We start from the raw sequence: 17035 nt of genomic DNA, 5'->3' as shown, positions 1-17035 counted from the left end.
CCTAAACAGCTATAATGAGGAGATTGAAAGAGTAATAAAAAGCTTCTCCCCCTGTCTCCCAAAAGCTTAGGACTAGATAATTTGCAGCAGGATTCTTCTAGACTTTCAGAGATCTCTATCCAATTCTTATATCATTAAAAAGAAAGGCAAACAACACTCACAAACTCACTCTATAAAGCCAGGAATACTTTAATATCAAAACCAGGTAAAACATAACAAAAGAATAAGAACAACAGACTGATGTCCTCGATGAATACAGATGCAAAAATGCTCAATAAAATACTAGTATATGAAAACAGGCATATATCAAGATCGTCCACTGTGATCAAGTTGGTTTTATCCCCAAAATGCAGGGATAGTCCAACATACTTAAGTCAATAAATATAATAAATTATATAAATGGACTTCAAGATCAGAATTACACGATTATTTCAATAGATGAAGAAAAACCTTCAACAAAATCCAATAGTTTTATGATAAAAGACCTAGAAAGAGTAGGACTGGAGGGAATGTACCTCAAAGTAATAAAAGCTATATAAGACAAACTCACAACCAACATTATCCTAAATAAAGAAAATCTTGGAGCAGTCCCATTCAGGTCAGAAATAAGATAGCTGTCCACTATTCCCAGTCCTTTTCAAAACAGTGCTCAAAAAACTATGTGAGCAATAAGGCAAATGGATACAAATAGGAAAAGAAGTCATTATTTTGATTTGAAGATGTTTTGTTATACATAAGAGATCTTAAAATTTCTACCAGAATATTAGAAACGATTTCAGCAAAGTGGTAGGATACAAAATCAACTCAGAAAAATTAGTAGCCTTTCTGTACACCAACAACAAACACAGATCTTGGGCACTCCCATTTAAATAACCTTTAAACACAATAAAACATCTTGGATTAAAACTAACAAAAGAGGGGGGAAAAGAACTCTACAATGAAAATTTTAAATTTCTGAAGAGATTGAGAACGACTAAAAATTGGAAGATATCCCATGTTCATAGAAGAGTAGAATTAATAGTGTGAAAATTATCCTACCAAATAATTTTTTTTCCTTCGAGACAGGGTTTCTCTGTGTAGCTTTGGAGCCTGTCCTGGAACTCGCTCTATAGATCAGGCTAGTGTGGAACTCACAGAGATACATACCACTGTCTCTGCCTCCCGAGTGCTGGGATTAAAGGTGTGTGCCAATATCATCCAGTCCACCAAATAAATCTTAAAAAAGACACACTACTAGTGATATCTCTGAATGGAGATAATTTGTAAGTGGTCAGGATTATAATAATAATCTTCACAAAACAGGTAGGTACCAGTGATATAATGTCTGCCTGTTTTGATAACAAGTTGGAAACTGCAGGCATCAGATGCACATTACCAGCAACCCTTCGTTCCTCATCTGTGTAGATGCTCTAGGATTGTTTCTTGTAAAACCAAAAATGCTAAATAACCTCCTTAACTCCATTGGCTGGGAGATCACTCCCAGGCAGCATCTGTCTGTGCCCTGGGGTTGTGACATGGGTTCTGTGGTGGTTTGAATGAAAATGGCCCGTTACCTTCTCTGTTTGGATGCTTGGTCCCCAGTTAGTGGGACTGTTTGGGAAGGGCTAGGAGGTGTGGCCTTGTTGAAGTAGTGTCACTGGGAGTGAGCCTGAGATTTCAAAAGCCCATGGCAGTCTCTCTCTCTGTTTGCCATCTGGAGATCAGGATATAGTGCTCTCAGCTACTGTTCCAGTGCCATGCCTGTCTGCTTCCTCAAGCTGTCGGCAAGCTCCCAATTAAATGCTTTCTTTGCCTAGATTATGGTGTCTCTTCCCAGCAATAGAACAGTACCTTCAGATGCTTAGATCAGTATGTGGCCTTGGTTCCCACCCAAGCACCTGTCCTTCATACTGCACCAGGTGAATGGTTGTGAAACCCAACAGTTTCAGAGTGTCAGATTGTAAGGTCAGCCGTGCAGGGACTCGGGGTTTCTCAGCTCTGAACCCAAGAGGTTGTAGTCTGGGATCACAATGAAGGCAATCACTGAAACCAATGGCGCCATTCCTGCCAGGGCATACGTGTGCTCCCTTGGGGTTACTGGTGTGTGGGGCCAGCATAGTGCTTGAGACTTGAATGAACCATTATAGTTTTAATGTCAGAATGATAATGTTGGTGAAAACTCTACAAATGACATAAGGGAAGCTGTGTAACAACTTAAGAAATTCTGAATTACCTATCAGTCTGAGTGTGGGTCCATTTTCCTCTTTAAAATAGTAATAGCAGCACTTAGAAAATGTGCAAGGATTAAGTAAAAAAACGCTGGCACACGATAGATAGACTCTGAAAAATGCCAGTCAGTCCTTTCTGTGTGTCAGGTCATCTTGCCACTGACACCCAAACTCTCTCCCCTTATTCCAAACACAAAGTATATTTGGAGGTTTGAATGAGCATGGCCTCCATAGGCTCATATATTCGAATGTGTGGTCTCAGTTGGTGGGAAGGTTTGGGAAGGATTAGGAGGTGTGGCCTCCTAATATCAGTAGAGGTGGGCTTTCCAAAGCCTGCACTATTCCCGGTTAGCTCTCTGTCTGTCTTGTGCTTGTGAATCAGGTGTGAGTTCTCAACTGTGCTCCAGTGCCACGCCTGCCCGCCTGCCTGCCCGCTCCTTGCCATGAAGGTCATGAACTCACCCTCTGAAACTGTAAACAAGTCCCCAGTTAAATGGTTTTATAGTTTACTTTGGTCATGTCGTCTCTTTACAGCAACAGACAGTAACGGAGAGGTATATCAGTAACACACGTTAACTCAAAAGCAAAAAAGTTTTTATTTTTTGATATATAAAACCAAAAAAATTTAATATATAATGACATAGATTTTTTTTCGAAAGAAGAAATAAAATGTGGGAGTAGAGTTCCATTTAGATAAACACTCAGGCATCCACTAAACATGTAGTTCCTCATATGCAACAGCTCGCAAAGGTCAGGTAGAACCTCTTCTGTTGTTGTTTTTAGTTCCCTTGAATAAACTGGTTGACAACTGCCAAACAACTTAAGCATGGTGAGAAACAACTTTCCGTCTTGGTAGCAAACCCAGTGTACTCAACACAAGATACCAAGCAATAGCTTAGCTGAGAACAACTCTTGTAGTAACTGACCGTCAGTGTTTTGGTTCTGTAATACTTGTAGTAACACACATTGCAAACTACTGCAGCAACACATGAGACACCTTTTGCACAGAGACTCAGGGGGCATCTTACCCTTGTGCTCAGCAACAAATGGTGGATGATCCTCAGCACACGACTGAGAAACAGACACGGACTGAGGAGACAATTCTTCAGCAAAAGCTACTTCTGCCCAAGAAACAGTTCTCCAAGGGAAAAGAATTAAGTTCTTCATTTAAATTCCAGACAAAGCACAACACTGGGATGCAGTTTCCTTCTGCCGTTCATGAAGTCAGGGCAGTTCTGCCTCTGACCAGCAGGTGGAGCTCCCAACCTGGAAGGCTGGGAAAACACTTTAAAACCAGTATTTACATGAAAGATTCACTTGGTCAGTTTGTTCTCAGTTAATAAACGCGCCATTCTCCCCCCGACACTGTATCCAAACAGAAAACACAATTCATATAAAATTTAATTGGGTCAGGCAATAATAAGCCTCTAAGAAGGTCTAAAAAAGAGTATCTGTCAAAACTATTAAGATTCATGTGATTCGTTCTCATTAAAGAAGAGCGTTCCTGCCCCTGACCACTATTCTAGGAGCGCGCACTTGCTCCAGTCTCCTCTTATAAAAACAGGCAGCTGTTTTCAAAGCAAAGCTAACACATACATCCACCCCACCGCTGTGGGGCATTGGGGGTGTGATATTTGTCCCTCAATTCTGCTGAAGACACCTTAAACCTGCGCTGGTCAGTCAACCCAAAGAAAACACTGCTGTAAACATTGGCTTTTACTCCCACGTGGCCTCGCTGGGCCTCACTGTCCAGCCAACAGAGTGGCCGGCTTCTTAAACTCCCTGTCAGAGGCGGACGGCAGTGGCAGCCGACCTGAGGCTGGGGCAGATCTGCAGATGCAGCCACTGTAACCCCAGGGGCTCCAGGGTATAGGTCAGTGGGCCTTCTGAGCTGGCTGTAAACAATGTGAAAACAGGTTCTTCCTGTAAGGAGAGCCATCCTTAGACAGTTCCCATTTTTCTGTCACAGCCACACTGGGTCAGCAGAGCACTCAAGCATCACAAGAGAATTTCACATGAACTAGTTAAAAACATGAATTTTGCTATTTTAAAAAAGTATCTATAGGGCTTCATTTTAAAAACCAGTATTTTAAAAAATACTCTCTGTACTTTAGTATTCTGTTTCACTCTGCAAAGGTTCTGGCCACGCACTGAGCTCAGAATATGTGCAGGTGTGTGTATTTTTAAGTTCCATGGAAAAATCCTATAAAAATAGACAGTTTTCTTGTCCAAAAGCTTAAATAATAAGAATAGGACTTAGGAATGATGATGAAAAAAAGAAAGAAAAAGTATGCAATTATTTTTCTTATTTTAAAATTGACATAAAAATGTAAAGTATTTCCCTTTGGAGTCACTATACATCTAAGAGTGCTACACGCTACTCGGCACTCGCCACCCATGGGTCTTGCTGCCACACAGTCTGTATGGGACTGAGCTCAGCCTGGCCAAGTGGCTCAAGTCTTAGAGAGTGATGGCTGGCCCGTGCTCCTCCACACCTCCTTGAGGGAGGACCAGGCTGTGTCGCGGGTCTGGTTTCAGGGAGCTGAGAAATCTGTGGATACTGCCGTTGCTCTCCCGCCCAGAGCTATGCAGGACCATGTCCCTGTGCAGCCTGTGGGCAAGGCTGGTACCATTGGCCCTCGAGAGGCTGCCCGGAGGGACGGCCTGTGTCTTGGGAATGTGCTGAGGTTCCAGAGCCCCCTCAATGACGATGTCGGCTTCCTCGTCGCTCTCCATTTCTTCAGGGTGGAAATTCTGCTGGACATGGGGGGCCGGCAGACTGTGCTGACTGGTGGTGCTGTCTGTGGACTGGGCAGAGCTACCGGATGTGCGGCTGCTGCGGACCACATTGTTCCTTTGGTTGGCAGGCTTGACAGTGACAATGAGGTTGTGGCTGTTGGCAATCATCATGTCTGTGACTTGATCCAATGTCTTTCCAGCTACCTCAATCCCATTCACCTCCAAGACTTCGTCATTCACAGCCAGTAGCCCAGTGCTCTCTGCAAGGCCCCCAGGCACCATCCGGGAAATGAAGATACCGGGGACTTTCTCTAGCCCGTGGGGGGTCACACGCACGCTGGTCCCATCCCGAATGTAGAAGCCCAGCGGCTTTTCGCAGCCATGCCTGTAGAGCCTCACTCGGCGATGCGTCTCAGGGAGGATGTCCACATCAATGATGGACGACACTGGGCGGAAGTCATGTGGCATGCTGATGTTGAGGTGTGTCCGCCGGCGCAGGCCCTCATCCCTCAGGGTCACCAGCACCTTTTTCTTCCTCGATAGAGTACCTGTTCCGAAGGTGTAGTGGTCTGCCTCTTCTGAAACAGTTCAGAGAAAGGAGAGTGAGCAGTGTCTCCCATGCGGGCAGAAAAGAGCATGAGTATTGCAGAATCGGGAGCCCGTGTCCACTGTCCTCATGCAGCCCAGGTCTTTCTGCTACCTGCCTTGCAACAGCCTCCCCGAGTCTGAATCCCGGAAGTACTCTCTCTGCGACTTGACGTGCAGAAACACTGGGTGACTGGGAATTACCCTCCCTTCCCAGTGTTTACCTCCCAACTGGTCCCAGCTCATAAAACCGAAGTACTTAGAGGGTAAGAGGTGGGAAGAAGAGCCCGCAATGAAGAGAATTAGCAGAAGAAAGAAGGGTTAAACATCTGGAAGGCTGGCAAAATCAAAAACGGGTCAACCCACAGCAGGGCCTTGGCTGCAAGAAACTTCTGCAAAGGAGGGTTAAACCACAGCAGGGCCTGGGTGCAGGAAACACCCGCAGATATACGGTTGGACTGGGGGGCTTAAAAATATCCACCAAGTCTACAGATGATCCCTGTTGTTTCACCTTCCAGCTGCTGGGGCAGAGAACACAGTCTGTCTTAGGTTAGTCCCTCTGTTCTCTGTGAGCGCCCTGGTGCCAGCAGCACGCAGGCCCTGGCAGAAGGCATTTCCTAGGGAATTGTTTTTGACTGTTTTGGATCAGTGGCTGATGAAGTGTGACAGCACCTTTCACCAGCAGGGTGACAGACCACTGTGAGTTAAAACACGTTTGCATGAATTAACTGGCCTGGGATATGCTGAGGGAGTAGACTGCTCTAAAGCACAGTTTTTAAAAGATGAAAGGCCCTAGCTCGGTGTTTGGGAATGCTGAAGAGAACATCTGCTCAGGTTAGAAAAACACAGCCCATTTATTTTTCTATTAAGACTTTTATATTTGACACGTGAGGCCATACAAGAAAGCACATTGGGACTCAGATCAAAGGCCTCTGCAGTCCCCATGGCTCGCCTTCCTGGATACACAAGTGTCCGTTTTATACACTGCTCCTGTGGAGTCTGTGCCTCATGGTGGCCCCCTCTGCATGGACTTGGGATGGTGTGGTGCCTGTCTTTGCCAATAAAAACCTGGCTAGGAAACTGTTTCTCTTCCCAACTCCCCCCGTCTTCAAAGCCTGACCATTTCTCAGACCCATGCCCTTACAGCAAGACACGGAGAGGTGGCGCGCTCATGCCCGTGCCCCAGCAGTCTTTCCAATACTGGCTTTCTCGCTGGCGTGTCTGTAAAAGACAGAAGATTGACGGAACAAAAGGAACCAGGCCACAGGCAGGGAAGACTGGATAAGAGGAAAGAAAAGGAGACCAGGGTAGGAACAGCCTGGAAGTTCGCAAAACGGACCCAACACCTAGGCAAACTTCTTGTCATTCATCCTGGAAGAAGACTAGTGGGGAAGTCTGGAAACGACGTGGAGAGGCAACCTGAATCCAGGAGGGCCAGTGCCAAAGAGGACAACATCTAGGTTACAAAGCCCCACTGCAGCCGAGACCCTTCTCGGGCAGAGATCCTCATCTGGTAGTGTCACCTGGTAGTGTGCGGAAGGCTGTGTGCAAGAGGAAGCACCGGCCTACTCAGGTCAGGGCTGGAAGAAAAGCTCCCGCTACGGTTACATAGCAGTTGGTAAGAATGGTGACACCTTCATGGCTAAGCGTCAAGAACTGCCATTACTACCTGTAGAAGGTACTGCCTGAAGCCAGAAGCAAGGCTAGCCCTGGAGTCAACATGTGGGCTCACTGTGAGCCTGCTGCTCCAGGGAGAGCCTCACAGAGTCACTGAGCCAGAGCTTGGAGCAGGTTTCTGGAAGCTGTCAAGCAATGGTTTGCGGTGTGTGACTCAACTCCTTCCCGCAGCTGAGCTCCTCCGCACAGGACACTCCAGAAGCTTATCACTGGCACCCCACAAGCACCAGCATCTGTGTTGTGAAGAGCCCCGGACACCACACAGAGGCAGCATCAAGCAGCAGAAGATATGGAAATCCAGGAAGGCGAGCGAGACCTGAGACCTGGAGAAAGAGGTGTGAACGTGCTGCACAGTGCGGGGTGAGCGGAGGGCTGTGGACTTGCAAATTTCTCCAGACCTGAAGCCGGTCCTCAGCCCCAGAGCTTCACGGCGCCAGGTATTGCTCTAACACATGGGACATGAACCTATGCTCCAAATTTCTCACCAAGAACCTAATTAAATGGATGCATTTTATCTGTCTCTTTAAAAGTTATCTGCTTGAAGGTGGGACTTTTGCCTCTCCTGTAAAGTGGGGCCTGGGGCACTAAGACATTGTGCCTCTTATGTTAGAGACCCTGAAATTAAAAGCAGTAAGACTCAACAAACCAGGTTCCCTGACTTTTGGCTTCTAAGGTGTTGGGTAGAACCTAGTGTCCAGCCCTTGCATCTCTGGCCCTGTTCCTGTCTGTATTTCTAGCTCCCACGTTCATTTAACTATGAACCAGACAGCTTCATTAGCTCTAAAGGTTCTGACAAGGCAGCTGTTTGTTCCCTTTAGAACCTACCACACTGACCAACAGAGCGTTCTCACTTTTCGGCATAAGATGCTGCTCCACAGACACAGAGGGAATTATGGGGCTGTGCTCTGCTGCAAGTACCCTGCCGCGGTTCCCAGGATGGTGATGTCATGTGTGAGATGCATGTGCTGGATGCATACGAAGGGCTGGGGATGGCACAGCTCTGAACGTAGCATGCAATGAGGTTAGGCACAGCCAGAGGGTTATCAGGGCAGCAAGCCTGGAGCTGGTGCTCCTGGCATCGGCAGAGTGGGCAGAACCTGGGTGGAGCCCCATGAAAGGGCAGAATGACGTACTACTGTATCTGATATTCAGGAGCCCGTGGAAGAGGCTCCCCCAAGTGCAGCAGGTGCCACTAGTGCTCCCTGGCTTTTCCACACCAGCTTCCTTCAGGCTGGTTCTGGAAACAAGTCCCACCGTGGATGGGGGCTTTTCTTCTCAGATGTTCTCATGCTGCCTGTGGGGGATGTGACGACAGAGGATGTGTGGCCCCTGCAGAATGGTCAGGGCTCACGGGGCAGGGCCTGCGCTCTCCCTCTGTAGTGTGCTGTCCTGGCTGACTATGCTCGTACATCAGCTAAGCAGCTCCAGAGTGCTAGCCCAGGTCTAGGACCAATGCAGTGAAGGGGGCTACGCTCTAGGTTATAGCTCCATGTTACAGTTATATCTGAGAACCATGAGCTGGAATGTTGGAGGCCATGCCTACCACTGGCAAAAGGCTGTGTGAGGAAAGGGCATGCTGGCTTCTGGACAAGAAGCAAGCGAGTGAAGTGTTCTGGGGACGCAGACAGACGCTTCAGGAGGTGAAGCAGTGTGTATGTGAGTCTGGCCTTTCTGAACTCCCGGGGAAATGGTCCACTCTCGACATACCCTGGACTGTCTTCCCAGCAGCCGTGTGCGGAACACACAATCCCTGTCTGCTCCAGGACATCAGTGAAGGAGGGAGGTGAGCTGCAGCCACAATCTGGCATGCAGGGTTTTCAGACAGCAATGGGTTTCTATCTCTTTTTAATATAAACCACCACACATGGACTTTATTTGTAAAAAATCCCAAACTCTCTAAAAATAAAAATGTTCTAAAGAATGCCCCATTCCTAAAATTCCAACCTTGGTTTCTGAAATAAATACCTTTTAAAAGAGCAAGACTGTCATAGCTTCTTCACCAAGCAATATGCTAAACCTTCTATTTTGTACAAACAAAAGAATTTCAACTTTTTGAGCTGAATATATCTTGTTTTCCCTCATATTTTCTTTCTTTCTTTTTTTTTTAAACTTGTCTCAAGATGTCCTCAATAAAAGGGCATGGATGGAAAAGGAAGTTTGACCCTGGAAAACCTGGTGGACCTACGTCCTCAAGAAGCTTTTAAAGACAGATTTTTCTTACAGACAACTCCTTATACATGTCTTTGGCATGGTTAAACTCCCTAATGTTGAGCCAAGCCTTTTCTTGGTGAGGAGGAACCTGCCTCTTTCAGGACTCTGGGGCCGTGCTCCTGGACAGCGCCCGTTTACTGGACTTCGCAAAGGGCAAGAGCAGGAAGATGGCCCTCCTCGTGTTGGTCTCCTCCAGGGAATGCAGTTGTTTGCTTCTGGGTATGGGCAAGCCTACAGCTGGGCGTCGAGCTGGTCCTGCTGAGCCCTCGTAAAGACCCCCTTTAATTATCCACTCGTCATGCTGGATGAGGATCAGAATGGGCGTCAAAGTCTACTTCAGACTACTGCTGTGTATCATGGCCCTAGACAGAAAACCCAAGAGAGGGTGACTCACTGATGCCACGTCTAACAATGGATGGTGGTGAGGTCCCAGCTCTGGCAATGAGCCACCCACAACCTGCACCGTGAAACCCAATTGGGCAGCCTGTGGCAGCTTGGCAGCCCCAGGCAGCGTTCTTCTCTGTATGCAGCTGCCGAGGATTACACTGCCTCTTGGCTCCTAAGGAGACTCACCTGACTGCTTCAGCGTCCACTGCCCTGGGACTCCTGGCTGCACCAGACAGATACGTCTGGAATCGCCAATCATCCTGGTCTAGGCCCTGGGGCACCTGCATGTTTGCACAGGCTGTTTCTAAGCAGCGGGGGAGCTTCAGGCCAGGGCGCAGGCTCTGGAGCCCCTGCACTGGTCTCGCCACGGGTGAAGCAGGACCATCTGCTCCATGACCTCTGCCCCCAGCATCATGAGGTGATGGACTTCTGGGATGTTTTCCAATGCTGCCTCGCTGTGAACAGTTGTATCCCTGGAATTTCCATTCCCAGAGAAAGCAGAGACATAAGAAAACAGTGGCTCACCATCCATGAGGAGCAACAGGCGGGTCAGGAAGGTACGCGGTGATCTCTCCACTCATCCTGGGGACCTTCCCCCTGAACAGTGGATGACATCAGTGCTGCCCTTTGTTTATTCTGCTAAGTCTCCCAGAGGGCGGCAGCCTGAACATGTGCCTGCATGTCCCCTAGACTGGGAATACAACAATCCACACTGAAGAACAAGCAAGGAAGGGGCTTTGTGTTCCCTGCTATGAACACCAAGCCCAGCTATTTATTTGTTCAAGACACTCCTGCAGGTGGAGCAGAGCCATAGCTACGGCACGGCCTGGCATGAGGAGCATCTGGGAGCAGCCTGGTGGCCACGCGCTGGCACAGCACACACCTGCCTCACTGTCACTTCAGCCACAAGGCACCAAGGAGCAGATGTGGGGACATCTTGGGGAAGGCCTCACCTGTCCTGCCGCATGCTCCCAGCCACGCTCCTGGGCCCAGCAGGTGTTCAGAACAGCCCTGGCTTAGAAGGGTTGGTATCTTTCCACAACTGCCTGTCCTAACGACAGTTGTTTTAGATGACATAACTAATTTTATCTATGTTAAAAACTTTTGAGACAGGGTCTCAACCGTGTAGCACTGGCTGGCCTTGAACTCACAGAGATTTACCCATCTCTGCCTCTAAGTGCTAAGGTTAGAGGTGTGTGCCACCAAGCATGCTCACCACACTTTTCTAAGCGATGCACCCACAGGGTCACATGGCCTACTCCCTCAAAATCTGGGATAAAGCACTGATCTAGGTTGGTGTTTCTGTGTGAGTGGCTCACACAGTATGATGCTTTTTCATTAATGCTTAGCTTGGGGATACTGTTCAGTGAATATCCCATGCTGAAATACTTTAATGGCTAGATAAGATCCCAGTGTATGGGATTTCCTGAATTCTTTAACTCAGCCCGCTGTCAGACATTTAGTTAAATTTCAGCGTCATCTGACAGTGACGATGACGCAGGTGGCTTGAACTGTGCATGTCACTGTATGTACCCTGAGGGTGAGTCTTGAAGGTAAGTCCCTGTCACAAGCCCCTCTGGGAACAGTAGACAATAAAATACCTTAGCTACTCGAAGTTATGCTGGGCCCTGTATGTCCTGATTCAACCACAGAAACAAATTCAAGAAAATGCCATCAATGCCAGCATTTCTCTGTAATAATGGCTCAACCTGGTGTGTGCTTGTAGCATGGCAAGTGGCCTCAATACGGCAGCGGCCGTGGCCATCCCTGCGCATGAGCAAGAGGCTGCTGGCTGGACAGGGGATGCTTCTGAAAAGTGGAAAGAAGGGAAGGAGACGTAAAGAACATGCTTTTTGCTCTCTTAAGATATTAGAATGATGGACCGTTCGCAAGACTTGAGTTGCTTGGCCAGCATGCCCACACAAGTGCATCCCCCAGCCTCAACTTGTCTGTGGGCAGCCCAAGACCAGACAGCGTCTTTCCCCACATAACTCAAATGTAGACATACGGGAAACATCTTGAAGAGCCACACCACTGCACACAAAACAAGCTGGAGCAAGATCCCATTTCTAACAACAAAAGACACATCGGTATCTTTAAAGCCTGTCAGAGAAGTTGAAAAGCCATGCATTAAAAAGGAACCCCAGATATTCTCTGGCAGGTCTGTCTCCCACAGCTTTGTCTTGAAGGCTTAAGACTTATTCCCTTCCTCTGCTTTCCCCTCAGCATCTAGCCTCTAGGGCACCCCGTGATACCAGTGCAGAAAAGCGCATCACGGAATTCCCTTGTGTGAGCAGCTCGAACACCAGCCGTGGGGAAGGGCTCGTGAGCATACGAGCACACAGACCCTGCGATCCCAGAGCCACATGCAGCGTCATGCTCAGGCCAAGGGATGTTTGCATCTGTGCTCTCCTGCATGAAGGAGAAACAGTGGCACTGTTGTGGGTTTCTACTACCTTTACTATGACAGACAGCCACCTCAGCACTGCCGGACTCTGCCGTCAAGCTCAGGGCTTCTGGGAAGAATGAGGGCCACAAGTCTAACATGTCGTATGAGCCCTCTACTGCTGTGGCCGCCTTTTCAGGGCTATTTCTAGTCAGACAGCAAGGTTCTGAAGGGGCAGCCTGTCGAGTACACTGCTGTCTACCCGTCGTCCGAGCCACTGATAGGCTGAGACAGAGGATGGAGAATTTGAGGCCAGCACGAGCTACACAGAGGAACCCTGTCTTTAAAATGAAAACAGAACAGCCCAGACGTAAAGGGGCTCACAGCCAGAGCAGAATAGGAGGTGATGGTGGCTCCCAGCACTTTCTGGCAGAATGCTGGTGACGGAGGGAGCTGAAAACGCTGGCCCAGCTGACCCTTAGCTGCCTGCTCATCCTGAGAACTGCTCATTTGAGGAGCCTGTTTCTCTAGGAGTCTGTCATGCTGATTAGGCCTTGAGCTGCTGGGCTTCCCTGAAGCTGGCTGGTACCCAGCACTTCTGGCACCTTCTATCTCCCACACACTTTGTGGGAAAGGCCGGCACGGTGAACATCTCTATTCTTTATAGAAAGTTTCTATGATCAAAATCGAGAAGGGTCAGAAGAGCATCCATGGGTTGGTGAGGCACTTGACCCTTGACCTGCTGCCTGGGTACTAGCTCCCATTTGCTGTCTGTCCATTTGGTTTAGCTTTATTGGCTGACTGACTGATTGATTTAGAACCACTTTTAGAGTATACAATTCAGTGATTGCTAGTAAGCGGAACCATAGCCACTACCCAATCACAGGATGTTTCTATTACCACACAAGCCTGTGCTACTAACGTCCTCGCCTTCCTGCCCTGATAACCTCTTGACCTCTCAGTGGTTCTTTTCGGGTTTCACCTGCTTGGGGCATTTTGTATGAACACAACCGGGCAACACAGTTCTTTGTGTCTGGCTTCTTTTGTGCCATGTAGTGTTCCCACTTCCCAGTGTTTCCTTAAGTTTCTACCATGTTGTACACGGTAATCTCCTTTCATGGCTGAATTCTGTTCCCTTTCTGCAGATGCCTGACATTCGTGTATTCATTCAGCCAACCCTATTGGTTATTTCTACTGTTGTCTAGTGTGACCAGTGCTGCTGCAACCACCTGTGCCTACAAGCTTTACAGTTATTGGCAATCGCGGTGTGTGTGTGTGTGTGTGTGTGTGTGTGTGTGTGGTGATGGGGACCAAACCCAGGGTCTACCTTGCACATTAAACATGTACTCTGCCTCTGAGCTGTAGGTTAATGTGTTAAGGACCTGGCCGACTGTTCCCCACAGTGCCTGTAACATTTTCATTCTGCAAATGGAGGGAGGGTTTGTGGTTGCCTCCCTATCTTCTTGATAGTATTGGGTTTTGTCCGCTTGCTGATGCCATGGTGGGTGTGGAGTGGTTCCGATTTGCATTTCCTTGTGGCCAGGGATGCTGAACACCTGTTAGGAGCTTGTGGCAGTTGTGTTTGTTCTCCGGTCAGATACCTATTCAGACCTTTTGTTCGCTTCCCATTGTTCTTTCTTTTTCATCACTGGCCTGGACATTCTTTATATATCTTAGATACAAGTCCCTTAGAAGGTAGAGAATTTGCATATATTTTCTTCCATTTTCTAAGATGTCTTTTCACTTTCTCAATAGTGTCCTTTGGGATAAACCAGAGGTAAAACCATAGTTTAACATTTTGATGTTCAATTTATATTTCTTTTGCTTGTATCGCATGTGTATGTTGTATGGTTTTGTGTGTGTGTGTGTGTGTGTGTGTGTGTGTGTGTTCTATTAAAGAAATAACCTCCAGTGAACTAGCATTCTTCTTTCTGCTCCCTGCCTGGGGATAAAACATGACTGACCACCTGCTGCCGCCATGCCTTTCCTCAAACCAAATGGGCCCAAATTAAATCCTCCCTAAAAAAACAAGAATCATCTCCAGATCCGAAGCTATGTCCTCATACGTCGCTAAGCACCAAACACAGTAAACGTGGCCCTGGTTTATGAAAGCGGATCTGCAAGCATCACTCCTTGCTTCTCCCCACCTTAGAGAACTGGCTCCGCCCTGCCAAAGGCCAAGAGAAGTAGCACGATGTAAAAATGAATGGATCAGTTTTAGAGACCAAGTGCTACCATGAAGAGCCACCAGTGCCTCCAGTGTCACACGGACATATGGCACATCAGGAATGGTGTGGCCTTGGGCCACTGAAGAACATCTACCAGGCAGGCAGAAAGACAGAAATCTGTGGAACTGCTGGGAAAGGGAGTAGGTTATGGCTTGCACCGAGACAACCTGTTTGGAACAGGCCACAGCCATAGGGAAGGGCAGTTATAACCCAAAGATGTCGACTTGCAGAAAGGGGAAGAAAGCAAAAACTTGTGACTCCCTCCACCCCCCAAATAAGTTTCATCAAACAGTTCTTTCTTGAAAGTTGCACAGTAAAAAGAAAACCAAATGCCAACAACGCTTTTGTGGCTGATGGGAAACGGAGGCTGGCGGCTGCAGTGTGCCTGCAGGACCAAGCCTCTCTGGCTCTCCCGTGGGCTGAGGCAATGGCAAACAGACTAGATAAAGTACCAAAACAGGAAAGGCCGAGCTATCCTACCCCTTATCGACAGTCTGGCACTAACCTTTTCCATGACAGGCTTCGGAGCTGGGCTCTACCCTTACAACTCATTTAGCCTTTAGTGCTTCTGCAGAGCCCATGGCTGGCTGGGCTTCAGCATATGGACTGGAGGCACACAGGGGAGCCAAGAGCACACGTGTACTTGTAACTGCTCTTCTACATTTTGCCTTCATGGCTCTCTTGAGTGCAGAGCTCACTCTGTACTGCTTCAGGGACGTACGACTGCCTTGCTCCTCAGTCTCTGGGTGGGAACTGGGTGCCCGACAAACATCCCTGTCACGGTGGCTGTAGAGAACATCCACCATCCCCCAGTCCATCTGTGCCTCTGGGTGACTTCATGAAAGCAGGATTGCTGCGTGCTAACTGATCTGGGCTGTGGGTCTCCCACAGCTGTTCGGTGTGGAGCATCTCTCAACCCACCAATCCCAATTGGGCATCAGCCATAGCATCGTGGGCATGAATACCCTGATGTCATCTGGTCAAAGGTCAGCAGGTCTAAGAGATCCTTTCGAAGGGGAGACGCTTACTCAGTGGCTCTACACTGAGGGTCTGCGGTTAGAAACCACAGACCCACAGTTTGGAAGAGGAAAGAGACCCAGAGTCAATGGGATGGACAGACGGCACTTCACAGACAGGGCATACCAATAAAAGAGAGGCAGGCCCAAGAGGATAGCATAGCCATTAAAGGACAGGGGTCAGGAACCGGAAGCCACCTCCTCTGTTCAGAGCACGTGAATACTGTTTGTCATTCAGGCTTTCCCTGAAGGAGATGCTTGGTGTTTTGTTTAAACTGAGAACACAGTTGTACTTGGCCATCGTAACTCTCAAGTGAGCAACGACCTATTATGTACCCTTCCTATTCTTTTTAAAACCAAAATTGAAAAGCTCTAGATATCCAGGCAAGCACCTGACCATGACTCTTGTCCCACCTGGTCTTGGCCTCCGTGGGGAGCACAGGGGCAGCTAACTTGGCCAAAAGTAAGTGCACAGGGATATCTGTAGGGTTGGAAAGAGTACATCCCAGGTGGGCTCCCCAAGGGGCTTCTCCCACTGCCTACTTAGGCTCTTGTTCTCAAATTGACAAGCCAAGAAGGATTACTGAAGGAGGTGGGGCCTCACCTGGGGACCTCACCCAGCTGTGCTGGGCCGACATGAGGACAGACTATGGGTCATAAGCAAAATGTTATTCACTTACATAACCCTTCACTAACCCTAGGGCACACCCATATCAACATGTGTAGGCACACACAGGATAAGCAGCTGTTCATAGGGAAAAGTGATTTTTGTTTGTTCAGTTTGACTGGACAGTTACGATTTGTCTAAAAAAAAACACACAAAAAAATCAACCAATGGCAAGTGAGTCCTGTCATTCTTGGAGACAGGGCCTCTCTGCTCCGTGGCAATTTGGTTTGGGTTTGCAAACCTGGTGCCTTTTGCCTAAATTTAATGGCCGCCTCACGTGACGCTGATCATGTGCTCATGTGTCATTGCTACTGAGGGGAGCCCCCCAACTCCTGGCTGCTCTTGCTCGGTGCTTGCTTCCTTTGCTGTACAGGAGTTGCTGGAGGACAACAACATGGGTTCCTCTGAAGAAAGGAAAAACTCCCCACCGCGTTCTGTCCTTCAGAATGCAAGGAAGGCGTGAGAGGTGTGTCTAGGGGAGCTGCAGCTGCAGTCCCAGACACACACACACACACACATACACACACACACACACACACACACACACACACACACACACACCACACTACCCTAGTCCATTCTGACTGTTGTCTTAGCGGGGCAGTTTGTCTCCTATAGCCCCGGGCCTCCCTAGAGATTGTCTGATGAGTCAGCACCTGGCCTGTGGTCCTCACAGGGTTGGGAGGGTGGAGCCTCCCAGAGAGAGGCAGCCCTGTCCCTCAGGCCAATGCAAACCTCTGAGTGTCTTCCCACGTGATTGACACATCAGGAGAACACTGCGGTTGGTCAGCAGGGCTGGGGGTGGAGACAGTGTCACCACCTGACAGGTGAGGAGAGGTTGGATGAAGGCATACTGGGAGTGGGAAGGAAGTAGCTTGGGGTCCACTTCAGTATCCTCAAATGTTTCTACTCCTTTGCTTGGCTGGAGGGCC

The 17035-nt window shown here is 48.3% G+C and overlaps 1 protein-coding gene across 1 annotated transcript in view; it reads right to left on the bottom strand.

The window, feature by feature from the left end:
• Nucleotides 1-2784: 2784 nt before the first annotated feature.
• Pard6g (par-6 family cell polarity regulator gamma) overlaps nt 2785-17035 on the bottom strand; it is a 64015-nt gene continuing 49764 nt past the window's right edge. The window contains exon 3 of the mRNA XM_038330981.2: nt 2785-5524. Within this exon, the coding sequence (XP_038186909.1) occupies nt 4668-5524 (857 nt within the window). The 3' untranslated portion in view covers nt 2785-4667. The remainder of the gene's footprint in view (nt 5525-17035) is intronic.

This window comes from Arvicola amphibius, chromosome 5 (assembly GCF_903992535.2).
Source record: "Arvicola amphibius chromosome 5, mArvAmp1.2, whole genome shotgun sequence".
Lineage (NCBI taxonomy): Eukaryota > Metazoa > Chordata > Mammalia > Rodentia > Cricetidae > Arvicola > Arvicola amphibius.
This window is presented reverse-complemented; position numbering and strand designations above follow the sequence as displayed.